The following is a 26276-nucleotide window of genomic DNA, read 5'->3' on the forward strand; positions in this document are numbered from 1 at the left end:
AGGAAATTACTTACAGTACAGCAAAAACCTGAATATGATGTTTTCAGTAATGCAGCCAGAGACAAATATAGGTAAATGGATCTGAATACAAGATGTGAATGTTGAAACTACAAGAGGGAAAGATATTTTACAGTCAGTAAGAGACCAGAATAGGAGAGATTAGGATTCAATAGCCATAGCAATTCTAGAACAACAATGCTTTGTGGCATAAGAGGAATTTTGGGGGCTTAGACTCTGTTAGATATCTATGTTCTGACTTGCATTGTTGGCTCATGTATCCCACATCAGAATTTTGACAAGACTTGCTAAATCCCATTATAAATTGAAACATAGCAGAAGACATCCTGTGGTTATCACCATACAGAGGAGGATCTTTCCACTGCTTAAACGATGACAGAACGTTGAGGATCTGCCTGAGCTGTTTTGTGCACAGATTGCAAAGGTATCCAACAAAATAAGGTTGTTTCCATGGAAGCTTGGGTAGCTTTCTGAATTTGAAGGAACAATTTGAGGCAATGTTTTCTCTAAGCAAGGTAAAAGATCTTAGGAAAAAACCCCAACAAAAACAACAAAAGTCTCAGAAAAAAAAAAAGGCATCAAAGGCTTCCCAAAATGATATTTTCATTTTTAATGTCCGTGTGTTGAGGCTGTTAGAACCTCAGAGACCCCAAAAATGCTGAGTTCACATATATACGTGTCTCCATTTTCCATTTCAATTTAATAAAGAACAGAGATCCCTCCATGACAAAGCTACAAATCACCCAATTTTGCCACAAAAAGGAGTTGCTTTGTGACCACTTGCTTTCTATTTGCCCATGACAAAGTGAATTTGTCAGTTAATTCACTAGTACAGTAACATTATAGAAGAGTGACTAATGTAATTTCTGAATTTCAATTCTCAAACATGCATCATGCTTGCACTTACAAAAACCATTTAGAACTCTGAAAGAAAATAACTATCAGAACTAGGAAGCATAATTTTAATATTTCTCTACCACAAATCTGTGCTTTTACTGAAAGAAATCAATGAACTTTTAAGATCTCTCAAGTCACAGCTCTATAAACAGTTGCATCACAGCAAAAAGATAAACAGTTTATAATTTCTGTTGTGTGATAATACCAGCATTAACTGGTTAAAACTCTCCTGAGAAAACATTTTCTAATTTAAGTGCTATGTTTATGTTCCAATGTATACAATTTTCAGACAAATCTACAGACAGTAAAATAGTAGAATTACAAGTAAGTACTACCAAAATAATTTTACACAATAACTCTGATAGCTTTCTGTACGAAGCAGTTTGCAGAAAACAAGTCTGCAGACTGTGGGTTTGTAGACCAATACAACATCTGGTGTTCTGGAAGCTTCCTTAGGAAGCTTCAAAATCTCTGCTCAGTTGGAAGTGTAAACTTAGGGACCTGCTTTGGATTTACAGCCTCAACCAATGTCAAAACAACAAAGAACTTGCAGTACCAACATGTGTTAAAATTTCTACACCACCTCTCCTCGCTGAAGTCATGGATCTGGTTTTGGAAGACCAAACTTGAGGTCAAATCACTGCTCTAAGGGGGTCAGAACTACACCATGACCACCTTGTAGAACATCCCAACCACAGAGGTGAAGCCAACGCTTTGGAAACAGTGAATGCTTTTAAAGAGATTTCCTTTAAAGCTGGTTTTGGTTGCGGGAAGCATTGAAAGGTTTAGTGAACTGTGTAATCTACTCTCATTTAGAGGAAGCCCTGCATAACAGTCTTACTGTCTTCTAGTAAAGTGAAAAAGGTATAAACAACCATGCAAAAAGACTTATAATAATATGTTGGACTTCCTCAGCAGACACATTTCTGTTTCCTAATGAACAAAAGAGATGCCTGCTTTTATTGCATATTTAGTAACATGACCCTTCCCTTATAGTTAGTTAGTTAGACCCTTCCCTTATAGTTGAATCACAAACTCTATTTCAAGGCTTTAATTTTACTTCTCTTGGCACACTATAGACCATTTTACATGGGGGAAAAAAAAAGCAGACATGAAATAAGAGCTCTGATTTAAAGATGTCAACAACTTCTGTTCAGTCTCAAGGCCCCAAAGTATTGTGGAAAAATGTTAAAACACTTTTTCCATCTAAAAGTAGCGAAGACGTCACTTAAAAACCTCTAAAATGTATTAAACAGATCTCCTTTTCCACATTAAGAAACAATCATATGATCAAAATGATTCTAGCTTTTTATTCTCCTAATATAATAACATACTACTCATAAGTTTTATACCAATTCAGGTACCAAGCAGCTACACTCAAATGCCTGTGAGCATAACTTTAGCAATTTTGTTACAACTGCTATAATGAAATTCAATGGAAATATAGTGTTTAATGTTCCAAATAACCAGGTTACGAAGTCTCATTACAGATGTAATGTTCCTTGCTAACAGACACCCTGTTCTACATTAAAATTCCATTAGGAGAGACCCATAAAGACTTAGCATTTTTTTTTCCTTTTCAGTTTAAGAAGTGAAGAGAGAACATCAAGCAGAACTCTTCATAAAAAACTTCCATTCAACATGATGCAAGAGTTATTAGGTCACTAAATTACCTTTGAGAACACATTCTGCACCCCTGAAATAACTTACATAGTCAAGTACTGCATAGAATATTTTCATCACATCAGAAACCAATTAACAACAAATTATCATCCTTTTTATGATAGTGAAATACTCCAGTTAGTAAAGTAAAAGTAAAGCAACAGATTCATTACCTCTTTGGTGTTAACTTTTTCACTGTGCTTATCTCAACTGGACAGTGTTTGATCAGTCTCAAAGGGATCACAGAATCACAAGATATTTGGAGCTGGAAGGGACCCACAAGGATCATCCAGTCCAACCCCTGGCCCTGCACAGACACCCCAACAATCCCACCCCAGGCATCCTGGGAGCATTGTCCAAACCCTCCTGGAGCTCTGGCAGCCTCAGGCTGTGCCCATTCCCTGGGGAGCCTGGGCAGTGCCCAGCATCCTCTGGGGGAAGAACATTTCCCTGACATAGCTCCAGCCATTCCCTTGGGAATGGCAGAAAAAAGCCAAACTATCTCAGGAAGAATCTCGAAACTAAATGAAACGTGTCTCAAAAACACAGCTTTACTTTGCTTCAATGAAAGTGAAAGCAAAGGAAGCCCAGAAAGAGCAATGCCCTTTCTCTGTGGAACAGTTTGTGGTCACTGTCAAAGTGGGGGACTGGGCTAGCTGGGCTCTGCCCTGGTCCAGGACAGTTCTGCTGATGCACTTCCTGCAGAGCCCCACCTCATCCTTCCTCATCCTGCCTAATTGCTGCTGGCCAGAATCTTACACATTTCCATAAGTACTCACTGATTTATCAGCCTGTGAACAGTTCATAAAGTTTCCCAACACACAATCTGGTCATTGCTCTGGAGTTTCTTGGAGCAGCACATGACTGCCTCTGCTCTGCAGTCACGTCTGGTAAAAATTCCCACCAGTGGAGTGTCCCAGGGTAATACAGGACACAAAAGGGAATCTCAGGTGAACAGAGAGGTGGGCTGGAGGCTGAGGGCAACTTCACTTTATGCCATGGCCCAGTAGCTGAACATTGCTCACACAAACTCACACAAACCATTCCATTTCAGTCCCTCACTAAAACCAGCAGCAGAGTTTGATCTCTATTTCCTACAGCTCTATCCTTCATTGATGCCTCTATGTGGGAATCCAGGGGGCTACCCCCAAAACTCAGCTGTCCTGGTGACTAAAATTAGTAATTTCTACTTAATTTCACTTGGGAGCTCTATGGGTAATAAGGTTTGGGGCATTGACTTCAAAGCTCCGTATTCAGAAACTGCAATTTTTCCAGCTTGTGCACTACAACCAATTGGAAGACCATATTAATGTCAAGAAAAAAGAACAATGTCTCTTCCCCAGATGGCAGCTTCATTCATAAACATTTCTTTCTTTTCTACAAGAGCATAAAAATGCACAAAACTATGCTGGTTATTAGGAGCAAGGCAGTTGTGGGAAATACCTGAATATTGCTTATTTATTATAAGGTCCAACAACTCTTAGGCTGGCCTCAAAACATCACCTGGTGTTTGGGAGGTACAAAGGCTGTGCTATTCACTTTTCCCATTAAGGCCAGCAATGTTTCTGATCTGGACTTCATGACCATTCTTATAGCTTTGGCAGCCACAATGGACACAAACATTCTCTGTAGTCTCTACAAGTGAACAAATAGTCAAGAGCTGACTGAATTTCCCCCAAAAATATTCTTCCAGTCTGCTTGAGCCATCCTGGCTCCGTTCATTAAGTAGCCTTTTTCCCCCAAGGATTTAAGGATTAAAGTAAATTAAAGCATTCAGAGTTGGTTTATTTAAAAGGTTCATCTTAAAAAACATTTACCTTGTAATTTCTTCTTTAATAGTCTGTTATGTAAGGAACTTCCTACAGCCACTGAGTAAACAACTTCTGTAGTTTGGTAGAATTTCCATTTCTTTGGTGTTTAATTCTTTGTACAGGATGCAGATTTCCACACAGTTACTGAATGCAAACTTCAGATTCATTGCTTCTTTTTTAGGCTGTTATTTATATTAATATATCTCTGATAAAGTGAGTTATTCAGACTAGCTCATAACATACTCTTTCCTACAAAGTACTTTGAAGTGGTTCTGTTAATTCAGTGAAAAGAATTTCATTCTAAGAGTGCGCTATTATATCACAGAAATCCGTAGGTTTTCCATGCAATATTACTAAAACAAATCTATGCTTCTGTGTGAGAACTTTTCATATGATAGAAATGCATAAAAGCTGACTTATTTTTTCCACAGGACAGATATTTTTCTCAAAGGAATAATACTGAACACAGCTGTGGAAATATTAGATCTCCAACAACACTATCAACAAAGACAAGAATCTTCTAAGTGGGTTATGTAATGGTATTTTTAAAGGATTAAAATTAGGAAAAAGGATTAAAATGTACTTATTTTTTTCACAGCAATTTCTCCAAGCCCCTGAAAGTTGGCTATGCCATTACCTTTCATCCTCTGGGCTCATACATTCTGTTCCTTAAAAACTGACAGGGAATGACAGCCCTCGGGAACATCTCAAGGCTCTCATCCCTTTTTAACTGTTCTCTATAAACATCTATGGCTTCCCTCTAATGCAGGATGGATCTGGACTTACTCAGCAAAGGTTCACTACCAGTCTTCCAAGGAAAGCTCTTTCTCCCTTTTTTTCCAGCTCAGTTTGGCTCTCATTACAAAGAGCTCAGGAAACACAACTTTTCCTCTTTCAATTAGTTCAATTACTTTTTGGGTCTATATGAAACATTAAAATCCACTTCACTTTCTTGCACATTTCCACAGCTGAACTATAAATGTTTAATGAGGTATTTCCTTCTGTATTGAACCTGCCACCCACTGATTTCTTTAGTGTTGGTCTAGTTTTAGCATTGGAAACATCAGAATTATTACTCTCTTGACAACATCGGGGTTCAAATTAATCTGCATTGCCTGTATTCTGTATTTATTTTGAAGGCTATTTTGAGAACGTCTGGTAAAACCCTAAATGACAGAAACAGTGATTGATTCTCCATTTCAGCTGAATTAAATTTCTTTCCAATCTGAGCAAAGAACCTCCTCTGGTTTTATATGAGGAGATGTGTGTCTTATACATTAATTGGAAAACATAGAAATTCTAATAACCATGAAACAAAAGTATAGTCAAAGTATGAATCAAATGCTGAAAAATGTCTATGGCAGGGGGGTGGAACAGGATGATCTATAAGAAACCATTCTATGATTCTATGAAATTAAGATATAATTTGTTTGTTTAACAAAATAACAATTATTCATTGGTAAGCCACTTTCTAAAGTCAAGGCTCCTTTGTTCTGCTGCCACCAAGCCAAATGGAAATTACCCTTTGTAAAACACAAGTGTTCAAGAAGAAAATAATACCCTCTACTTTTCAAACTGTTCTACAAAAGAGATCGCCTTTTCCATACCACAAGTTAATATGCAATTATGACATATGTTCTCTTTAAATTTACATAAATATTTCCACTGAGTGGTAAAAGCAGCTTCTGTCATCCAGTGGATTTCTATCTCTGACAAAAAGCAGTGCAAACCCATCCATAGTACCAAGCTTCTTAACAAATACACTCCTGTATTTCCAAACAAGTACCTTTAGAAACAGTCTATTAGGACATCTGTCTGACACTCTTCCCTGCTACTTTGTATGTGGTCTTTTAGCTTAATTTAGAAGTTTCTACCTGCCTATTTCTTTGATTTTTTCATTAGAAAGAAAGATAGTGATAAGACTTACTAGTGATTTTCTCCTACAGGAGAAATGGAAAAAAATGAATGCTAAAAATCAACAAAACACTTTATAGTATAAAAGTAATTAAAGCAAATTTAATTGCCTTTTTAAAAATGCCCACTTGAACATAATATAGATTACACAGTACCTACAATTTAATAGTAGCATAATTATGAGAAAGTAATACTAAAATGGTAGCAGCAATTGTTAACTAAAAGTAAATCAGACTTTTTCAGAAGGCTCCCAATTTCTTGGGAGTATTTAGAGCTGGACCAACCCTGCATGACAGATTTACTTCTTTTGTGCTGATGAGAAACAAATGAGACCCTCCCAGAAAATTCCCACGGATAAAAACATCTGAACACAGGCTGAGTTAATTAATATGATCGGGAAATCACTTCTTGAATATCCTCCTTTTTATTAGTAATGATGCTAATGATTAGTAATGAAAGAAATGCTTTCATTTCTACTATTCCAAAGTAAAAAACTGTGTTTCAAAACTTGCAAACAAATTGAGTTTGGAGACCTTCCTAGAGGTCTTGCTACTTTTTCCATCTACAAAACAGATGTGCTTAAAGTACATGCAAACTTTTACAGACCCAGATTCTTCATTAGACAAAGAAGTGCAAATTGTAGTTAATTACTATATTAGGAATGTGATATTCACTGCTTCCACTTCTAATAGGCTATCACAAACTGAGTCACAGTCATCTTTTGGGCCTTTGAATTTCTAATTAATAAAAATCACTTCTGTTGATAAGTAAAGTTAGGAAAAATTAATACCAAATAAAATGAAATTATCTTTTCCTTCTTACATACTATATATATTTTTTTTGCTTTTTTCTGGTCTAGATGGCCACATTTCTTTTTTCCTAAAACTAACAACTCACTGGAAGCTGATGACAGTCACCACTTTAAGCATTGCCTTTATGTTCTGAACAGTAGGAATCTACCCAAAGGCTGTCTAACAACACACATTCATCCACATTCTATATTATTCATACTCTTTGTTAAAACAAAGGGGGAAATGGGGGAAATTCAGCATTTGCAGGTAATCAAGGTTTAGGGTTTTTAAAAGCATTGTTGAACTCAGGCAGAGTAAATATTTGATACTCCATGAGGAAATGTTGTTCTCAGTCCAGCTTGTATTCCGGAACAAAAAATTTTCCTTTAGAACTTATTGTTGGAGTGATTCAGTAGTTTGGCACTGGCTGCAGAGTTTTTCATTTTAACTACTGTTTGATTTTCCATGAAAGAATGTCTGGTGTTTCCAATGTCTCTGAGGCAGATAAATACCCATATTCCATAAAAATGCCATGTCACATTATCCAAACTTGTGAGCAGCATCACAAGCAAGACCAACAATGGACAAGTATGGATGCCAAAACTAATTTCAAGACCTTCACTGATCAGGCAAAGCAGTTTCCTGATCCAGTTTGGTGCACAAACCTTTGCAAGGAGAAGAGCATCAAGGTGGGAATAAGCCAGCTGGGGGCTTCTAAAATCAGCATTCCCACATGGAGAAATTTGTATTTATCTGTAGCCTAAGGTAGAGCAAAGTTAAGTGACTCCCCAGAGGTGACAGAAGCTGTCTGCAAGGGTGAAAACCAAGATGTTTCTCCAGGTGACATTTTGCCTCTCCAGCCATTCCAGACCACCACATCCTTGCATCCATAAAAGTCATTATAAGCCTGACAATCACATGGATCTATGTTCATGTACACTTGATTTTATAGCTCTTTTTGTACACAACCTCAATTTTGCAAATTATGACCCACCCTTCAATATTGCTGTGTTGCTAATAAACATCAGGGACTGAAGACTTTGACTCCAAAGGAAACTGTATTTTGTTGCAGTTTCTAGGTCAGCTGCCAAAAACGTGGTAAAAACTATGTTTCTATTAACAAGCAAAAGTTGATTCATGCATGATTATTAAAAAAAGAAGAGTTCTGATATATTATATTTATATATAAATACTGAATAATCAAGCTGAACTACAGAAGCTGAAGGGCAGATTTTGTATACTCAGTTGGTTAAATGGCGTAGTCCAGCCCGAGAGGAGCCAAAACTTAGCTAAAACCAAAATATGTGACCACACTGCACATGGACTGGTTGTGAGCACGAAAGGAATATGTCATGTTATTAAAATGTGATGGGCAGGCTCCAAGGCAGCTTTGTGCAGTTGATGTTAGATTCATCACATTATGTAAACCACATTTGTAAACAGTTCTAGAAAATGAAAAAGTACTTAGTTTGTCTCAGAATAACAAATGTATACAAGGCTGGTTTAAAACAGAGATTACAATGTAAGCATTAGCCACATATGGCAGCATATGTTTACTCTCTCAACATATCAAGTAATACAAAATATAGTCATTTTCAAGAAAGAAATCGAAGCTAGCATTTTATATCACTGATGAGAATGTCAAATATAAAACACCATCCAAATTCTGTTTTCACTCGCATATTTCACCATAGTGAGACAGTATTCTGAACCACATATGTGTTGGATATACTTCTACTCTTTGCTCTAAATTAATCTCCATTACTCATAAATGTTGCATAAGTATTTTAAGGCAAGACAGAATTCTAATTTTCAACCAATTCTCTCACTGGTAGAAGCAGAAATCACTGAAAAGGTCTAAGCAAACAGTCTGACCTTATATAATCTATTAGTTATTTAAACACAATCTTTCATTGGAAAATATACCAATATTTGCTTGCAAAAAAATACCCTCAGACTACTATTTGAGAGTATCTCTCTTCATTAAGCCCCCAACATCATGGATTAAAAACCTGAGACATTGGAACTGTGCTGCAAATACTTAAAAAACCAGGTTCATAAAGTGGGTTGAGAACCACTGGTTGAGTTTTAAGTATTGCTATCAAGAGTAACATCTAAAGTTCAGAACTAAGTAGTCAAGAGACCCAAGAAGATGATTTATGGGCATTTTATCTTAGATTTCAATCTATATTCTCATCAAAATACTCGATCCACGTTTTGAGATATTAAACAGTTTCATTACAGGAACAGCATGTGAGCTATATTTATTTCTGCCACATTGATACTGTATGTTGTACAAAATTGATGGATAATCCATTTTAAGGTAAGATGGTTACATATTTTCCAGATAGTACCACTTTGTGTGTCACCTTCGTTATGTAATTGGCAATGACACACTTTATACACATAGGAATGTGTTCCTGCCACTAGGATCAACTAACAAGAGAAAATAATAATAAAAAAACCCGAGTATTCATCCAAAATTGAGATGTTACTAAACCTCAAGAACAGTTTGCTGCAAAACCAGGGTGAGCTGAAACTGCTGATTCAACACTTAGCTACTGAACAGAGTGAAAAAAGAAACCAGTACATTTATATCACAGCCCTCAGGCCCTGCTCTCTTTTATTAAACAGCCAAGAAAGCGTTGGAGGGTTTTTTAAAACAACAATTTAATACTAATTTCCTCAAGTAAACCCATCCAAACCAAGCTATTCAAAACACAGGGGAGTGTTTGCTTAGGAAGCTTTGGTTTCTACTAGCAGGCAAGAGAACGCAGATATATGCAATTTGAGATTTCAAAAAAGTTTAAGATCATCCTTCAGATTTTTCTGTGGGAATGTGATTACTTTTGAAACTGTAATTTTATTCCTTGGGAAAAAGTGATAGGGAGACTCTTTTATCATCATCCATCAGTGCTACTGGAACTGGAACACATCAAAAGCAATGCTGCAGGTAATACAAGTCTTGTCTTGGTTGATATCACAGCACTAGTTTTAATTTTTGGCATAGAATCTTTTTCTTCTTTAAGAAAGTAACAGCAGACAAAATAACTATTATGCAACATGTACAGGCATTTTGCAAACAGCACATTACATGCATAATAAAAAAAAAGCCCAAGTAAAATTTCCAGGCTTTTTTTTTTTTCCAAAGCAAGAGCAGACTTTTAACATAGAAAGAAGCTAATTAAAGAAACAGATGAAGTCAGATGAGCACGGAACTGGATGTAATGTATTGTAAACTTAAAGATACAAACTGTTTCCCTGATGATGAAACTTGCTTTAGGTAAACTTCATTAATTAAACACTTTTGAAGTTTACATAAACAGAGGTCTATGAAAGGTAAACAAAGAATAACCCCAGTTTCTAAATATTGTGATGTGCTCGTCAGTACAAACTTTGTAACAGGGCACATTCTCAAAGACTTGGTTTTAAACCCACAGCTTCAATCACGGCATACTGCAAATATTGTCTCTATTTTAATGAATAGATATACTTTATTTCCCATACACAAGAGACAGAAATTAACTATACTGACTAAAAATCTGATCTACAGTTCACATACTTGAATCACTGTCCCTAGCCTGATTGCTGCCGCCTGAAAGCAGAGCTAAAATTTATCCACAGCTATGCAATAAAGTCCTAATTTCTAACTTCAGAAAAGTTTGGCAGCATGCAGGTCACTACAGGCTACTGGTTTACTCGACCACTGGCTAAAGTTTTATAGTTTTATTCAAGTCCCACTTTTAAAAGAATAGTGGCTAGTGAAATCATAAATAAGTGGGATTCCACAGCAGGAATGACCTGAAATGGACCTCACTGTACTTCCAATGGCCTGATGTCAACTATTATTAAACTACAGGTTTTACAAAGTCTTCCACTAGACGTCTAGAGTTAAGCCAGAAGTTTTGGCTCTCATACAGGCAGTGATGAAAAACATATGAGTGGTAACAAGTCGTCTTAATATCATTCTTCAGTACTAAGATGGGCTAATCTGAAGCAGCACTTTACTCTGGTATCACCCACGGTGCCAGAAGGATCAAGAAGCTTGGAAGTGGATCTTTTCTTTAGATATACTTTTCATTTCACAGAACTCAGTCTAACTTCCCTTTTCCTTATTTTTTTGTAACATGAAATAACTGGACATAAGGACCTTAGGTGGATTATCCCAGTGCTTCAGGAAGAACTTCCAAACCTGCAAGGTATGTCCAGTTTGAATACCTATTCTATATAAATAACAGCAAGGAGTTAAGGGTGTCAGGCACTATGTGCAGATTAATAATGTCAGATACTTTAGAATTAGAAATACCACTTTTTTAATGGAACACTTGATAATTTACTTGCAGCTGAAATACTTCTGAGTTTACTACATGTGAGCTGAAAAACAAATAGAGCTATAAGTGAATTATTTAACAATCAAAGACTTGTCAGAAAGATGTTATAACTGACCATAACACTCTTTCTCAGTTAGAACAATCTATGAAAATCTACTCTACAATTACAGCAGTTCTTACAGTAACAACTCAGTGTTAACTTTCTGTAATTTGGTATTTGTATTTGGTAGGTTGGTGGGTTTTTTTAAGTACATATCAGCAAAGTAATTAAAAACAACCCACAAAAGAATGAACTGTAGATGAACTACAACCTAAAAATGCTCATAGATCATTCAGTAACAAGAGTCAAGCAGCTCTCCATAAAAAGTAAATACCCAGTGAACACAACTTATTTTGTAAACAATCCTGTTAATTATTACTGCTCAGCTTCAATGTTGGACTATTTCTGACAACAGACACATTTCTACAGTAATCTTACTAACAAAAAAACATCCTCCTGCTTTTCTTCAGCAATTCAAGTAAATCGATGGAGTAGATAAAGAGTTAAACATAAACTCCTTTTATTTCTGGAATGGGACAATGACTAATAGAACCAGAACTATTTTTAAATATAGATTTCAAAACAGTTATGGTCTTGCCTTTCTTTGGACAAAATCTGTGCACAGAGCAATGATTTGTGTTATTAATGAACACAGGGACTTTTCTTTGCCTCTGTAAAGACCACCACTGGGTCATTTAAACATTTCCTTTTCAGAAACAATACCATAGGAAATTTGTCTCTGTACACCGGTAACAGAAGTGATTTCTAAATATAAATTAGAGTATTTTTAAGTCTTGAAACTTTATGTATTAACTCCTTCAGTATCATAACTGATAAGACAACAAAGACCATGTTGCTGCAGGACTGGTGTGCAACTGCCAAGGAGTCCAGAGTTATCGGTTGTTGGGTCTCTTTATGCACTCATCCCACACTAAAAACACAATTTCTGTCCTCATTGAAAGGGTTTTTCTTCCCATAACTCATGTTTAGAATTTTCACATCACAGAAATACAGGAATTTTCTACATAATATCTAAAGGATTTTAATCAAATTATACTGTGACATCACTTGTCTTTAATTATTTATAAACTATAAATACTAGCATAAGAAGTGTCTATGTTCCCTGTGTTGTTTGGCAATATGAGTTTGGGTATAGATAACCATATTACTGAGGACAAGTGTGTCCCAGACAACCAGTGCAGTGATTTTAGCACAGTTACACACCTCAGGAAAGCACCTTAGAGCATTTTTCCATGAGAAGTGCACTCTCCACTCTCAGTCACCTCACCTTGAGGTGGCTCATGTTACAGGGGAAAAGGTGCTACTCAAAAGCTTTTTGTGCTGAAGGATAAAAAGGATTGACATAAAGAAGGTGCAATGGAGCTTGAATTCACCACACTCTTTGTCAAACTCATTTTCAGTGTTCTGATCTGTTAAAACAAGAATGGACAAAGCCACGCTTTGTCCAAGTGACAACCAGCTGCTCAGGGGATTATTTAACAGAGCACTTGAGCCTGCCTAACAGTTTGAATATGTCAGGAATGGCTGTCCCACTGCTCCTCCTTCCTTCTCTTTCCATTTAATGTTCCAGCCCTGTCAACCAGGGTGTTCCACCCATTGTTTTGTGCTGGTTCTGGTACTCCAAACTGACTCACTTTCTTCACTTGAAAAGAATATGTTGGGGTTTTTTGTTGTTCACAGTAGTTTTATGCTGGTGTAGTGAGTTCCATCAGCTCAGTGAACAGCCTGAGAGGACGAGCTGGTACCACAGAACTGGCAGGGAATACACTGAGAAGAGTCAGGCTCAAGTGGCAGCCAGGGACCATTAGCACAGCTGGAGCTGAACGTTCTGAAATGGTATTTCATAAAATTCTCATGACAGTATTTTCAAAAAGATCACTAGGATCTTGGATTTTAGGCTTTCTTTTAATTCTTACTCTTGAAGTTTAAGGATGCAGAAAGTTCGTATAAGTTCTTTGAGAAGAGCTGAAGAGTCAGAGCATTTCTACAGAGTCATATCAGCATCTCTTTACTGGGAAACTCAAAACCTCAGGCAGGGAAAAAACACCCCACACCTTCACACAACTCAGTTCTTTAGGACCCATTCTTAGGCATTTCTTTGTCCAGAGCAAAGCTGGAGTCAAGCATGATTATCATTCTTAACTACAAGGCCAATAAGGATTTCCTAATGGAAAAATAGGAAGATGAAGCAAGGATGTTTTCCTTTAAAATAAAAATAAACGACAACTCAGGTTTCCTTACACAAAGGGACTTGTTTTCAAGAGATTTAACTCACAGAACCAATACATGTCATCAATAATACATTTCAACACTACTTTTCTAGAACTTTGTAAGCAACACATGTTTTTCAAGAGTTCAAATTGGCCACTACTCCAATCACTGCCTGAATATTTTAATACTTTGAAATTCTAATTTTTGGCAATGTGAAAGGAAATATGCAATCAATTTGCTGCAGATGCAAGTGTGGGAACAGATTTTTAAGTTGTTTCATAAGACAATTTTCTAGCACCAGATGCAAAAGAACATTTCAGGAACATACATGAAAGTGTGTCTTTTAGGTCCAGCAAACTGCACATCCAGAGCCTCTCACAAACAGAAATCAGCAGGGTCTTGGAAAGTCCACATCCTAAGACATCATCATGCTATATTTGATATCCTACATGTGGAACTGGTACTAAATAAACCACATGGCATTTTGTCACTTCATACCTAAAGAGCCTGGGAAGAACAGCCTGAGAACCCATGTGTGCCAGCCCAGCCATTAAACCACTTGTCCAAGAACAAGAAGAACTTGGAAGCCTGAAAGGCTTCAAACTCCTCATCTCTTATTTAATGGCATGACTAAAGTATTGAAGATTTTGACTGCTTTTTGAAGCTGAAATAGAAATCTGAAAAGACCAAATATTGCAAAGGTGCAAAGCCAGAGATAACAATTCTAAACAAACAAACAAACAAATGCTCCACATCTTCTTCCCAGTACTGTTTATATTCAAAGATTCTTTCAAGGACGCACATTGCTCGGGATTGCAAAAACAACCACAAATTCTTTCTAGGAACGTTATTTTGAACACAAAGGAAAATATATGGGAAAAATTCATGTGAAGATTCTTTCAAGAGATTGTTAAATCAGTAAAAGTATGTGCCCTACTCAAATGAGCATGCAACTGGAATATTATGGGAAATATTAAATTTAGCTATATGTTGATTACCTAGAAGGTACGAAGTACCTTGTGATTCTGATATCAGGGACACATTTAGGGGAAAGAAGTCACTGCATTCTTTTTCTCTAAACACTGTAAGCTTTCTTCCTTTTATACTCCCTGAAACAGACAGCTGCAGGAGCAGCAATGTAGGCAGGATATTGCATTTAATGCTGTTATGAACCCCCTCCAATAAATATCAAAATGACTCTGCACAAAAGACGTGGTACAAACAAAACCTCAGTATTTTGAATAAGCTGACTCAATACCCTGTACAAACCTGTGCACTCCTTTTTCTGCAGTAGAGGACCAATGACAGAATGCCAACATATAAAGGCATTTTTCATCTCCAAACAGATTAGCAAGCATTTAATTAAGTGATCAAACAAGAATTGTCATCCGTTTAGTATTTCCCTAAAGAGGCCTATGGTAGTCTAAATAGAAACATTTTTATAAACAGGATATGCACAATAAAATTTACTGCAGCCCCTCTTGGTTTGTGGAGCACATTTTCAGTTCCAAATGACTTCCGGATTTGGGCTTTGGAGGGAAACAATGTTGAGCTGAAGGCTGAATCTACACCATTTTCTTAATTTGCCACATTATGTGGCAATTCTCACTATATCTCCATTCTCCTGTGCATCTAGTTTTATAGGAGCAAGAAACAAAAAAGCCCCAACCTATGTTTACTGAAAAAATTCCCACTAAACTACTCAATTTCAGATTTTTTTTCTGTAGGTAACTTAAGTTACTGATTTCCACTTAAATGGACCCTTAACCTGCAAGTCCTCCTCAGATAAAAGAGTCCACTTCAAACAGAAGTTAAGAGAGAACTGGATTTGTTCAGCCTGAATAAAAGAAGCTTTGGGGTGATTGAATTGTGGCCTTCCAGTACCTGAAGGAGCCAACATAACAGACAGAGAGGGACTTTTTACAAGAGCCTGGAGTGACAGAACAAGGGGGAATGGATTCCCACTGCCACAGAGTAGGTTTGGATTGGATATTAGGAACAATTCCTCCCTGTGAGGGTGGTGAGGCCCTGGCACAGAGTGCCCAGAGAAACTGTGGCTGCCCCTGGATCCCTGGCAGTGTCCAAGGCCAGGTTGGATAGAGCTTGGAGCAAGCTGGGATAGTAGAAGGTGTCCCTGCCCATGGCAGGGGTGGAATGGGATGATCCTCAAGGTCCCTCCCAAGCCAAACCATTCTGGATTCTACAATTCCGTGAAATGCATTTGCATGCAGAGGTGAACTTCTATCAATGGCTATAATAAACAAATGACTGGAACATGGGAAAAGCTGTTGTCAGGACTGAAAACTTCTGATTAGACTAGGAAGAGTTTAATTAAAGTGTTTAGGGAGTTGAATACCATGTGTTTAGGAAGTATCCTGCTGAGTGCATTTTATGCACTGCTAATCAAGTACTTCCCAATTTTATAAGCAATGCACATATGCCAATGTATCCCACTAAAAATATTTTTTTCATTGAGAATGAATAAAATAAATAATATTCCAAGTTCTGGTAAAGTTTACTACAAAAATTACATTTCAAAGCTTGAAGTAAATGATGCTATTATTTGTAAAAGTCTACTAAAATAATCTGATATTACATTAATGTCTAATAAATATAATATTCTTATGTGTAATTTTACTGCATTAATTTATAGTTAGAAGAACGTTTTTATATTATTCATCCTTTATATAACTTATTAAATCTCAATATTCACAATAGACTATTTTTCAGGACCAGAGAGTGTAGCAGTGAATGAAGTAAATAGTTCAATTCCTTTATTTGCTATTTAATATTCACTAATTCTGGTGTTGTTTTTTGTTCGTTTTTCACTTTCCAAGATTGGCTATCCTGATTAAGAAGATATGAAAGAATACACTCTCCTTCTCTTCTTGGCTTTGTGCTCTGCCAAATCTCTCACTGGTCCTTCACATTTTACACTAAAGAATACGATGCTCCAAGACATGGAAGATGACGACGATGATGACGATGATGACAATTCCCTATTTCCAACCACTGAACCATTTCTACCACTAATTCCTTTTGATCTGTTCCCAACATGCCCCTTTGGATGCCAGTGCTACATGAGAGTTGTCCATTGCTCTGACCTGGGTAAGAATCAATTTGTGTGTCTGTTCTCCACTGGATTCCCCTTTGCAGGATTTGGCTTTTAAAGGATGAATTACTATGCAAGCACACAAATGGGATGCAAACTATTCCCTCAGCTGAACTTCTACTAAATTGAGCATCCCCAGCCAAAGGCAAATGTGCCCCCCTGTCAGTGCTGCAGGTACATCAAAGTCCCTAAAATGAATTCAGTGTTAATTGTGGCAATTTGAATCAGTGCTCATTGACGTTTTCCTATGATTCAAGGCAATCAAAGGACTGTGGTCCCATTACTAGCACAGTGACAATGACATTTGTTCTCATCACAGCCCTGCCACCTTTCTAAACTTTATCTGGACTGCCCATGTCTTGGAAGTATTGTCCATACATAAATTGCTGGGGTTTCTTAAATATGTCATTATTAAGGAGCCAAAATAAACTTTTGCTGGCAGCAGCATACTGTGGTTAATATATCTGATCTACAGATTACAAACTGCTTTACATGATACTACACATAGAAAAATCCCACATTAATAGACTTCATCTTTAGATAACTGCAATCTATTAATTACAGAATAATTGTATTCTGCATTTAGAATTTCATGTCTCAGCATGTCTACTCAAAAGAAAGTTACTGTCCCTGTTGTCTTTTGTGCTGATTTAGGATCTCAGATGGCCTGAACTGCAGTGGGTTTGTAACTGAACAGCAAACTTGGCTGAGGGATTTCTGGTACTGGTACTGATTGATATTACTGATTTATGGTAGTGAAGTACTGGCAGTGGGAAAACATCATTTGCCCACATTCACCAAGAACAGGTTTCTCCAGCCTTCCAGAAACAGAATGGCTCCATCAGCAACAGCCCCAGTGCCACAGACAGGGCAGAGCAGAGGTATCAAGGAGCACTGAGCACAGAGCAGAGACCCCTCAAACCACAGCCCCGGTCCTCAAGAGGGAACCAGTGCCCCTGAGGGATCCTTTCTCCAGGGACTGAACAGTTGCCCTGCAGGACAATCTGTGCCCTGAGGTTTATTTCACAGATTCAAAGAGCCTGCAATGAATGGGCCCCATTTAGGCTTTCACAGTCAGGGGCAGAAGCAATTCCTCCCAAAGCTATCTGCACGTTCATGGTACATTATTACTTCATTAGTTTCTCCCACTATCAAAAATTGCCTTCTACCCTTTGCTTCATGGCTGTTCATATTTTCTTCCCCACCATATTCATCAACTATCCTATTGTGTTTTGCTGTTTGGCAGTTCATTTCTTTGGACTTACATACAGCCCATAATGTTTCTGTTTATGTCACATACTTATGTAGGTTTGACATCAATTCCTCGTAACATCCCGCCAGATACTCGTATGATTGACCTTCAAAACAATAAAATCAGAGAGGTCAAGGAAAAGGATCTCCAAGGACTCACATCACTTTATGTAAGCTTACTATTTCTCAAGTTTGAAGTCTTATTTAGCAATCTAAAATATTTAGATATGTTAAAAATACAAATGGTATTTCCTTCTCTAGTAATACAGATAAAAATAGTCTAATGTCTGCATATTCAAGTTCTCCCACATAGTGAGAAAGAAATATCTTTGAATTGTAAGAACTACTTTCTACAACATCCAGAAAGTGTACCATATGCATCTCACTAAAAAGATTCTCAAGATTTTTCAGTTCTTAGCATGCACAGAAACACTCCCTACATCTTAAAGGCTGCAAGCTTAAAGGCCTACATCTTAAAGTGCTCCTTTTTAATCTGCTTAGCTGGAAAATAGCAGAAAGAATCTCACAGGAGAACTGGAATGATATCTTCTGGGGGTATTTTCAAAAGAATAGAACATACAGCTAACACATGCAGCACTGAAAGCAATGCTACAAATCCAACTGACCCGAACAGAGAACAGAGAAACAGTGAATTACTGGAAAAGTCAGGGGCTTTACTCCTAATTTGTTACTGTGCTCAAGTATGCACATAGAGACAGGCTTTGAAAATAAATATCATTGGCAACTGATAAATCGACATGTTTATAGTACACAATAATCCCTTTTTATAATGAAAGAAAATGAGAGTCTCGGAGGACTGGAAAGTAGATTAAATGTGCTTTAGAGTATTTATTTCTATTGGATGTCACCCTAGATCCAGTATGCAGATCTAGTTCCACTAATAAATACTGTCAATTTTAAAATTTTCACTGTAAAAAAACAAACCTGTTCCATAAATTACAGCAAATTAATTACATTCTATTCCACATTAGAAAGACATGAGAAACTAACATAAGAACATTCCTAACACACTAGGAAGAAACTCTTCCCTGTGAGAGTGGGAAGGCCCTGGCACAGGGTGCCCAGAGAAGCTGTGGCTGCCCCTGGATCCCTGGCAGTGTCCAAGGCCAGGTTGGACAGGGCTTGGAGCAACCTGGGACAGTGGAAGGTGTCCCTGCCCATGGCAGGGGTGGCACTGGATGGGCTTTGAGGTTCCTTGCCAACCCAAAGTCATTCTGTGATTCTGTAAGACAAATCCTTTCAGTCATATTTGGTTTCTGAGCAAGATCTGAAAATTTACCAGATCTAAGTGTTTATGAATGAGCCTGTTAATTATTATGGCTTAAGACAGAGCAGGAAAAATAGGAACCATATATATTCATAGCTGGCAACAAAGTTTTCCAATTCCCTTGTCTTGTGTCTGGCTGCAGAATGGTCTTAGCAGCAAGCAAACAGTAAATGCACAAACTGTGGTTCATATTCTGTGTAGAAGATCTAAGAGACTTATCTCTGACTGAGAGAGCCACTGGAATCCATCAGCAATCACCACATTATACACCAGAGTCACCACTTAATTATGTGATAGCTGAAGACATTGAGCTGCTTTGCTTTTTTTCCTCAGTTCATTTGTGGCAAGGCCGAACAACATTTTCACTGAGAGCAAAGTTTACTTTGTACAATTTGGCTCGGTCCTGCAGTCTGTTTAGCAAAGGCACAGATGGCAACTTGGATTAGGAAGGAGCATTTCCTGTTTATTTCCTTGAGCTAACCTCATTTTTTTTCTGGGAAAAAATAATTCTGGTTTGCTCTACTTTTTTTTTCCCTACACAATTCCTGAGGAGAGATGACTCCAAGAAGTAAAAAAGGAACAAAAATGAATAGCCTAAGTATGAAAAGGCAGAGATGTGATTTGACATGCAAAATCATTTCAGATAACTTGTATTTTGTTGTCCACAGTAACTCATTACAAGTTCTCTGATAACACAGAGCAATGAGGAAAAAAAAGCTGCCCCCAAAAGACTAGTGTACTGTAGAGAAGAGAGAAACGAAAATTCACTGGGGATGGAAAATAATGACAAATAAGATATAAATTCATGTGTCATATACAGACATTAACATCGAAGAAACTCAGATTAAGCACTTCACTTTTATTTTGCACCATTAAGTTGAAATAAAAGGTGAAATTCTGAGTATCTGTCTACATTAAAGAACAATAACAACAAAGTATATAAACTCCATACAATCCCACAAAATATTTGAATACAAACATATTGTTTTGCCAATTCTTATGATCCATTGGCACCTTGCCAGCTCTACCTTCTGGTAAATGCTCCAGTTTTCAGGTACTTCTTTGTTTTTCACATTCAACTGAAACACCCAAAGCATATACAAAGTGCTGAAGTTTGGTAGTATGGAAAAAAAAAAAAGTTTTAACTACTTTATTGATGAATTATATATCAAATCCATGACTTCAAACTGATAATCATTAACAGTCCTGGATAAAGAAAGATTTCTATTGTTCTTCTGATGTCTCATAGGCACTGGCTTTGAACAACAACAAAATATACAAGATCCATCCCAAAGCCTTTCAATCAACCAAGAGGCTACGGCGACTGTATTTGTCCCACAACCAATTGACTGAGATCCCAACAAGTCTACCCAGAACTCTGACAGAACTCAGAATTCATGCTAATAAAGTTAAGAAAATCCCTAAGGATGTATTTAAAGGAATGAAGTCTCTACATGTTTTAGGTAAGTCCAATTAAGTAGAACAGAAAATGTCTTTACCAAAAATGGAACATATTATACATCATTTCCATTCAAACATTTCCCCAAGGTGCAGTTTGCTCTTAAAGACATATCCATGCTGTGGGAATACCCTCCACAATTTAGTTTCTGCGTGAAGTTGCTACAAAGGTCGAGTTTTGGGCAATCCTGCAAGCCAAGTAATACAACTTTATTCACTGAGAGCTGTGACAGCCACTCCTCAGAACTGACAATCAAAGCTAAACATTAACGAGTGCTTAGCACATCAGAAATCTTAAAGAAAATTAAATCAGCTCTTTGTAACTTAGTCTAAACAACACAAAATTCCTATGCCATAAATGCTTTTCTTTCTTTCCCCCCTTGGGCAGAAATGAGTGCAAATCCTCTGAACAATGATGGAATAGAGCCAGGGGCTTTTGAAGGAGTAAATATCTACCACATAAGAATTGCAGAGGCGAAGTTAACTTCAATTCCAAAAGGTAGGTATGCTTTCCTTTTCTAGTTTACTTATACCAGTATACTCCTTAATAAAATTCTTCAACATCTGAATGATTATTAAATTCATAAATTGTTTTGTATTTTCATGACTACCAAACCACCTCCAAGACTACATTTCTTTTTGAACTTAGTATCCAATTCCCCACACCAGAAGAGATCAGGAACATTCTGCTGCCCATGGTAATGTTCCCTAAAACAAAAAAGCCCCAAAACATTCTAGTATCAGCATAATACCTCCTCTTGTCACTTTGCACAAAACCCCCCCAAATAAAATTATTCCAATTTTGTCTTTATTATAGAGAAATCTCCTATAAAGAAACACAGCATGAGGTCCAATATGTGGTGTGAGATAAATAAACAAACCAAACCTTAACAGGATTTCATGGTGAACTCATTCACCACAAATGGAAACTAAGCCTGTAGATGCTTCTCTCTGCAAATATTATAATGGCACAAAGGTTTAAAAAAACACAGCTTATAAAAGGCACGTAAGCTGTGCAATGGACAGGTGGGTGGCCCTCCCTCTGGATATTGTCACTCAGGCCCCCAGAACTGTGAACTGGAATGCACACTGGATCAAAGCCCAAACAAACAAACACAGCCCAGCCGTGCCAAGTGGAATAAAGGCAGGCTGGGAAGCAGCCACGTCCTCTCATAGGCAATGAGAGCAGAGCTCTGCCACCCCGGAGAGCACCGGGAACTGCTCGGTGTTGGGTGCCCTCTAGACAGAGGCTGGTAAAACTGAGCTGAACATCAGCAAACAAATTCAGACTGGGGATGATCTCTCCTTGCCTTCACTGAGAGGATATTGTGGAAAGATTCACCACCTCCTGGTCCATTCATTGGCAGTCTGAATTTGGAATTTTTGGAAAGATAAGAGAAAACATTCTGGCATGGAAAAAAGCTATCAAATACCAAATTTTGCTTAGAGGACTACAAAAGCTTTCCTCAAAATTACATACTAGCAGCTGTGACAACTGAGCAATTATGTAGAAAGAATTACAGATCTTCAAAAAACTGTCCCTGGTTCCACAGGCTCTGACTACAGACTCTGAGATAATTGCACATAACACAGGATTTACATCTTTGACAAAGCCATGAGAGTCATTATAAAGCAAGCTAGGAAAGTTACAGAATTTCGGAACTCTTATATCTCATAATTAGCATATGTCCTTCCACATCTTAATTTTTTTTTAAAAGTTACTATTTTAAACCAAATTATATTGATGATTTTTTCATTAGCAGACTTACATCTGATACCTATTTCTTTGATGCAGACAACCTCCCCAAGGGTCTTCGCCCTATTCTAAACACAAAGGAAAGAAATAAAAAATGTTCCAACAAAAAATAAGTGGGCTTCTTTTTCTCACACTGTGTATTTGTTTTTCATCAGGTTTGCCCTCCAGTCTACTGGAGCTTCACTTAGATGACAATAAGATCACAGGAATTGAAGTAGAGGATTTTAACCGTTACAAAGACCTTCAAAGGTAAAATTCCCAGGCAGAATCCTTTTATTTGTTGAAATGTCATGCCCAGCAAGATCTCTTATTTGATAATTCTTGTTAATATTCTTGTTAGTGGGAGAAAAGAGAATTAAAAATTGTGTTTTAGTAAGAATTGCTGTAAAGAATAGCTAACTTTTAAACCCAAGCAAACCCCCAAACCCCCACATTAGCCTTATGTTGACAAAAACATGTTTTGCCAAGAGTCTGCAACAGAAAAGTAGGATAAGAACAAAATACAACCATCCTAAATTCTTATAATTCTTATAAATTTATTCTCATAAATACAGCAGCTGGCAAAGAAAACAACTTGATAAGTGCTTTCAAATGCAATGGGGTTTAAAGAAAAATGTGTCTTTCTGAGGAATGTATCGCTGGTGTAGGGCAGAAGGAAGTTCCTCTGCAAGGCTCAGTTAAGAACTCTGAAAATATGGCTGAACAGCACTGAATTTTGGATTTGGCAGTAGAAACTACTGAACTGCCTTTAGATATCGACTTCAGTTTCTGAGGAAAATCAGGAAAGAATGGGGAAAAAGGAGATGGCAGGATGGGCAGAATGAGCAATTCCAAATTGACCTATGTCCCCAGCTCCTGAATCACCTTCTAAGCAGGGCAGGCTGAAGTCTTAGAGCAAAAAAATCTAAGGAAAATCTGAAAATAGGAACAAAGGCAGTCCTGCTTATAAAAAGCCTTTATATTTTAAAAATAAGCTGTACATTAAAAAACACCTTTCTATACAGGACTTACTGTTTGGCTATTTATTAGAACAGCACTTTTTATTACTGTGACTATATTTTGCAGCTGTACTACTTGATAAAATGACATGACTTATTTCACAAGTAGCTTGATGTTTATAATTTAAACACTTGCCACTATGGTTAGAAAAGCTGTATGCACAAGTGAACAATTGCTTACATCAGATAACTGACAAGAGCTGTGAACCAATCTTCTTTAAGTGGAGATTAAATTAAGAAGTAAAAAGTGTTAGATAAATGGTGATTTTTTCCTATCAAAGATAAGATTTCATCCTCTTTCCCCAGTTCTTTTCTTCCCCTGTGTTTATTTCTGTGTATGTCAATCTTAAAAAATTATGCTCTTCAATGCTGTTTTGAATCTCAATTATGAATGTTCCTTGTACTATTTCTAGGCTAGGCCTTGGGAATAATAAAATCAAAGATGTGGAAAATGGAAGTTTCGCCAACATCCCAAGTATACGTGAAATCCACCTGGAAAAAAATAAGCTGAAGAAGGTTCCTCCTGGATTACCTGAACTGAAATATCTGCAGGTGATATACTGAACTTAATAGACAGCTCTGGGAATTCTGAGTGGTTTGACTTTGCCACTGTCACACTAATTAGGTCACAACCAAAAGGCATAATTAAGTGCCACATACAATGCCATGACTCTCCTACTAGGAGAGCCTGAAATCATAAAAGATTTCATGCCAAGGAAATATTTTTCCCATTTCCATACTAACTCTCATGTTCTGTTGCTCCTGTTGCTGCAGGTGGTCTTCCTTCATTCCAACCATATTGCAAAGCTGGGAGTGAATGATTTCTGCCCAACAGGACGAAGGAAGAAGAAAGCCCTGTACAGTGGCATCAGCCTCTTCAACAACCCTGTCAAGTACTGGGAGGTTCAGCCTTCGACCTTCCGGTGCATTTTAGCCAGGAACAGTGTGCAACTTGGGAATTTCCTCAAGTGAGACCCAAGTTGGTTGTTTCAAAAAGCAACCTGTCCAAATCAGTTTTACAATACTTGAAATTTGCTGAAAAATGCCGATTTTACGCTATTTAACCGTTTACAAAGTATTTGCTATTTCAGAGGTAATTAATTAGAAACAGTATGTTAAGTAGGATCCATTGTATTATTTGACAATGTTCAACCTACATTTGAATAATTTAAACAAAAGTCTTTATATCTTACATGAGGACTCTCAGAAGTGGAACTGGAAACTGTATTTGATGTTTCCTATTATAGATGTTAAATTCCTTCCTTAAATCACATAGTTTGGACATACTCTTTCTTTCAAATAAATTCTAAAAATCACGTGGAAGTGATTTTTCCACACTAAGGACCTTTTTTCTCTCCCAGAAAGTGTAGTAAGAAAAGCTGCACAACCAAGAATTACCAGACTTCAAGGCCAACTTCTTGTGCCATTTTTGATAATGTGCAAAGATGCAAAAAAAAGTTACGATATTGTCAGGTTGTTGTCTCTAAGCTAGAATATATTTTTACAATCTTTTAAGCTAGATACAGGCAAGTATCATATCAAGAACAGACAAATAGCCTTTAAAAGTTAATTTAATTTAAAAGTTAATGGTAATTTTTCCTTGCAACTTAAAGAAGAAAATGTCCTTCAACGTTTTGTTATCAATAGAATTGGATGCAGTCTGAACATTAAAAGTAGGAGTCAAGATTTATCATATGCTTCAAGCTTAATAGGAATGACTATTAAACTCCCTTTAGGCCAGCACAAACATTTTCTTTTATCTATAACAACTGTAATCGTGTTTTTCACTTTATTCTTTTCCTCTTTCATATTTTGACATCACACGGGTTAAGGATCCCTCCTTAATGAAATACCTTACAATTACCGAAAACAAGCAGCTGGAACTTGCCTGCTCTGCTCTTCCTATGCAGGGCAGCACACAGATTTCTCAATACTGACAGTACTGTATAAAATGGATATTTCAGATATCTATGTAGTGTATATTTGCTATTGGGATTCAAAATAAATTAATAAACTTATAGAATACCTGCATGAGTATACTTTATTACATGGTAGCTCACGTCAAAACGTTCTGAGATTATAACCAAGCACCTTTGTGACTCTTCTCTAGATATTTCATCTAGTGCTCCTTTTTCCAAATCTATAGAGCTTAAAGGTCACTTATCACTGCTGGTTTGCACAAAGTTAAAAATCCAAGACTTGGAAGCAGTTATGGGAAATTACACAGGCTCACAGAAGAAAATACTACAAAGAAATCAACCAATCCCCAATCTCTCAGCCTTCCTATCACCTTCCTATGTACACTATGCAATAAGCATCAAGTCTAATACCTGATTTCTTTTCACGTGTTTGGTCTCCTTGTAGTTAACATTTTGTTAGCACCACCATGCTGCTGAGACACAAAACTACATGAAGAGAGGAGGCAGAGCAGACCAGGGGAAGCTTTCACTGAAGAACAATTCTTGCAAATAGAAATTCTGTAAAACACTTCAAGGCAGAATAAAAACAAAAGACTAAACAGAACATAAAACCTGAAATCTGTTGATGACCAAACATCTTTCTATTCCTGGCTTCTGAAGATGTTTCTAGGGAGTGCATTTCATAGCAACTCCCAACATTCCCTTAAGGACAGGCTCCCCCACCTTACAGTACCATAAATAAAAAATCTCCAAAAGATTTTATCATCAACTGCCTAGGTCTGGACCATCCTCAGGGCA

General features: G+C 37.1%; 2 protein-coding genes across 2 annotated transcripts in view; one reads left to right on the forward strand and one right to left on the reverse strand.

The window, feature by feature from the left end:
* Positions 1–26276, reverse strand: part of CENPP (centromere protein P) — a 111815-nt gene that overhangs the window by 35215 nt on the left and 50324 nt on the right. The gene's annotated exons all lie outside the window — the stretch shown is intronic.
* Positions 10965–25590, forward strand: ASPN (asporin). The gene is made up of 8 exons (XM_085073029.1): positions 10965–11292; positions 16534–16804; positions 18117–18229; positions 20597–20810; positions 21194–21304; positions 22717–22810; positions 23973–24111; positions 24334–25590. The coding sequence occupies exons 2-8, from the start codon at positions 16558–16560 to the stop codon at positions 24529–24531; spliced, it is 1116 nt and encodes a 371-aa protein (XP_084929155.1). The 5' UTR covers positions 10965–11292; positions 16534–16557; the 3' UTR covers positions 24532–25590.

This window comes from Lichenostomus cassidix, chromosome 12 (genome assembly GCF_008360975.1).
Source record: "Lichenostomus cassidix isolate B80296 chromosome 12, HeHo_3.0, whole genome shotgun sequence".
NCBI classification, from domain to species: Eukaryota; Metazoa; Chordata; class Aves; order Passeriformes; family Meliphagidae; genus Lichenostomus; species Lichenostomus cassidix.

Excerpts from the sequence above, each read along its gene's own strand:
- ASPN (XM_085073029.1), top strand. The coding sequence starts at position 16,558 with ATGAAAGAATACACTCTCCTTCTCTTCTTGGCTTTGTGCTCTGCCAAA. Across the intron at positions 16,805-18,116 it reads TGTCCATTGCTCTGACCTGG|GTTTGACATCAATTCCTCGT; the intron begins GTAAGAATCAAT and ends ATACTTATGTAG. Across the intron at positions 24,112-24,333 it reads CTGAACTGAAATATCTGCAG|GTGGTCTTCCTTCATTCCAA; the intron begins GTGATATACTGA and ends CTGTTGCTGCAG.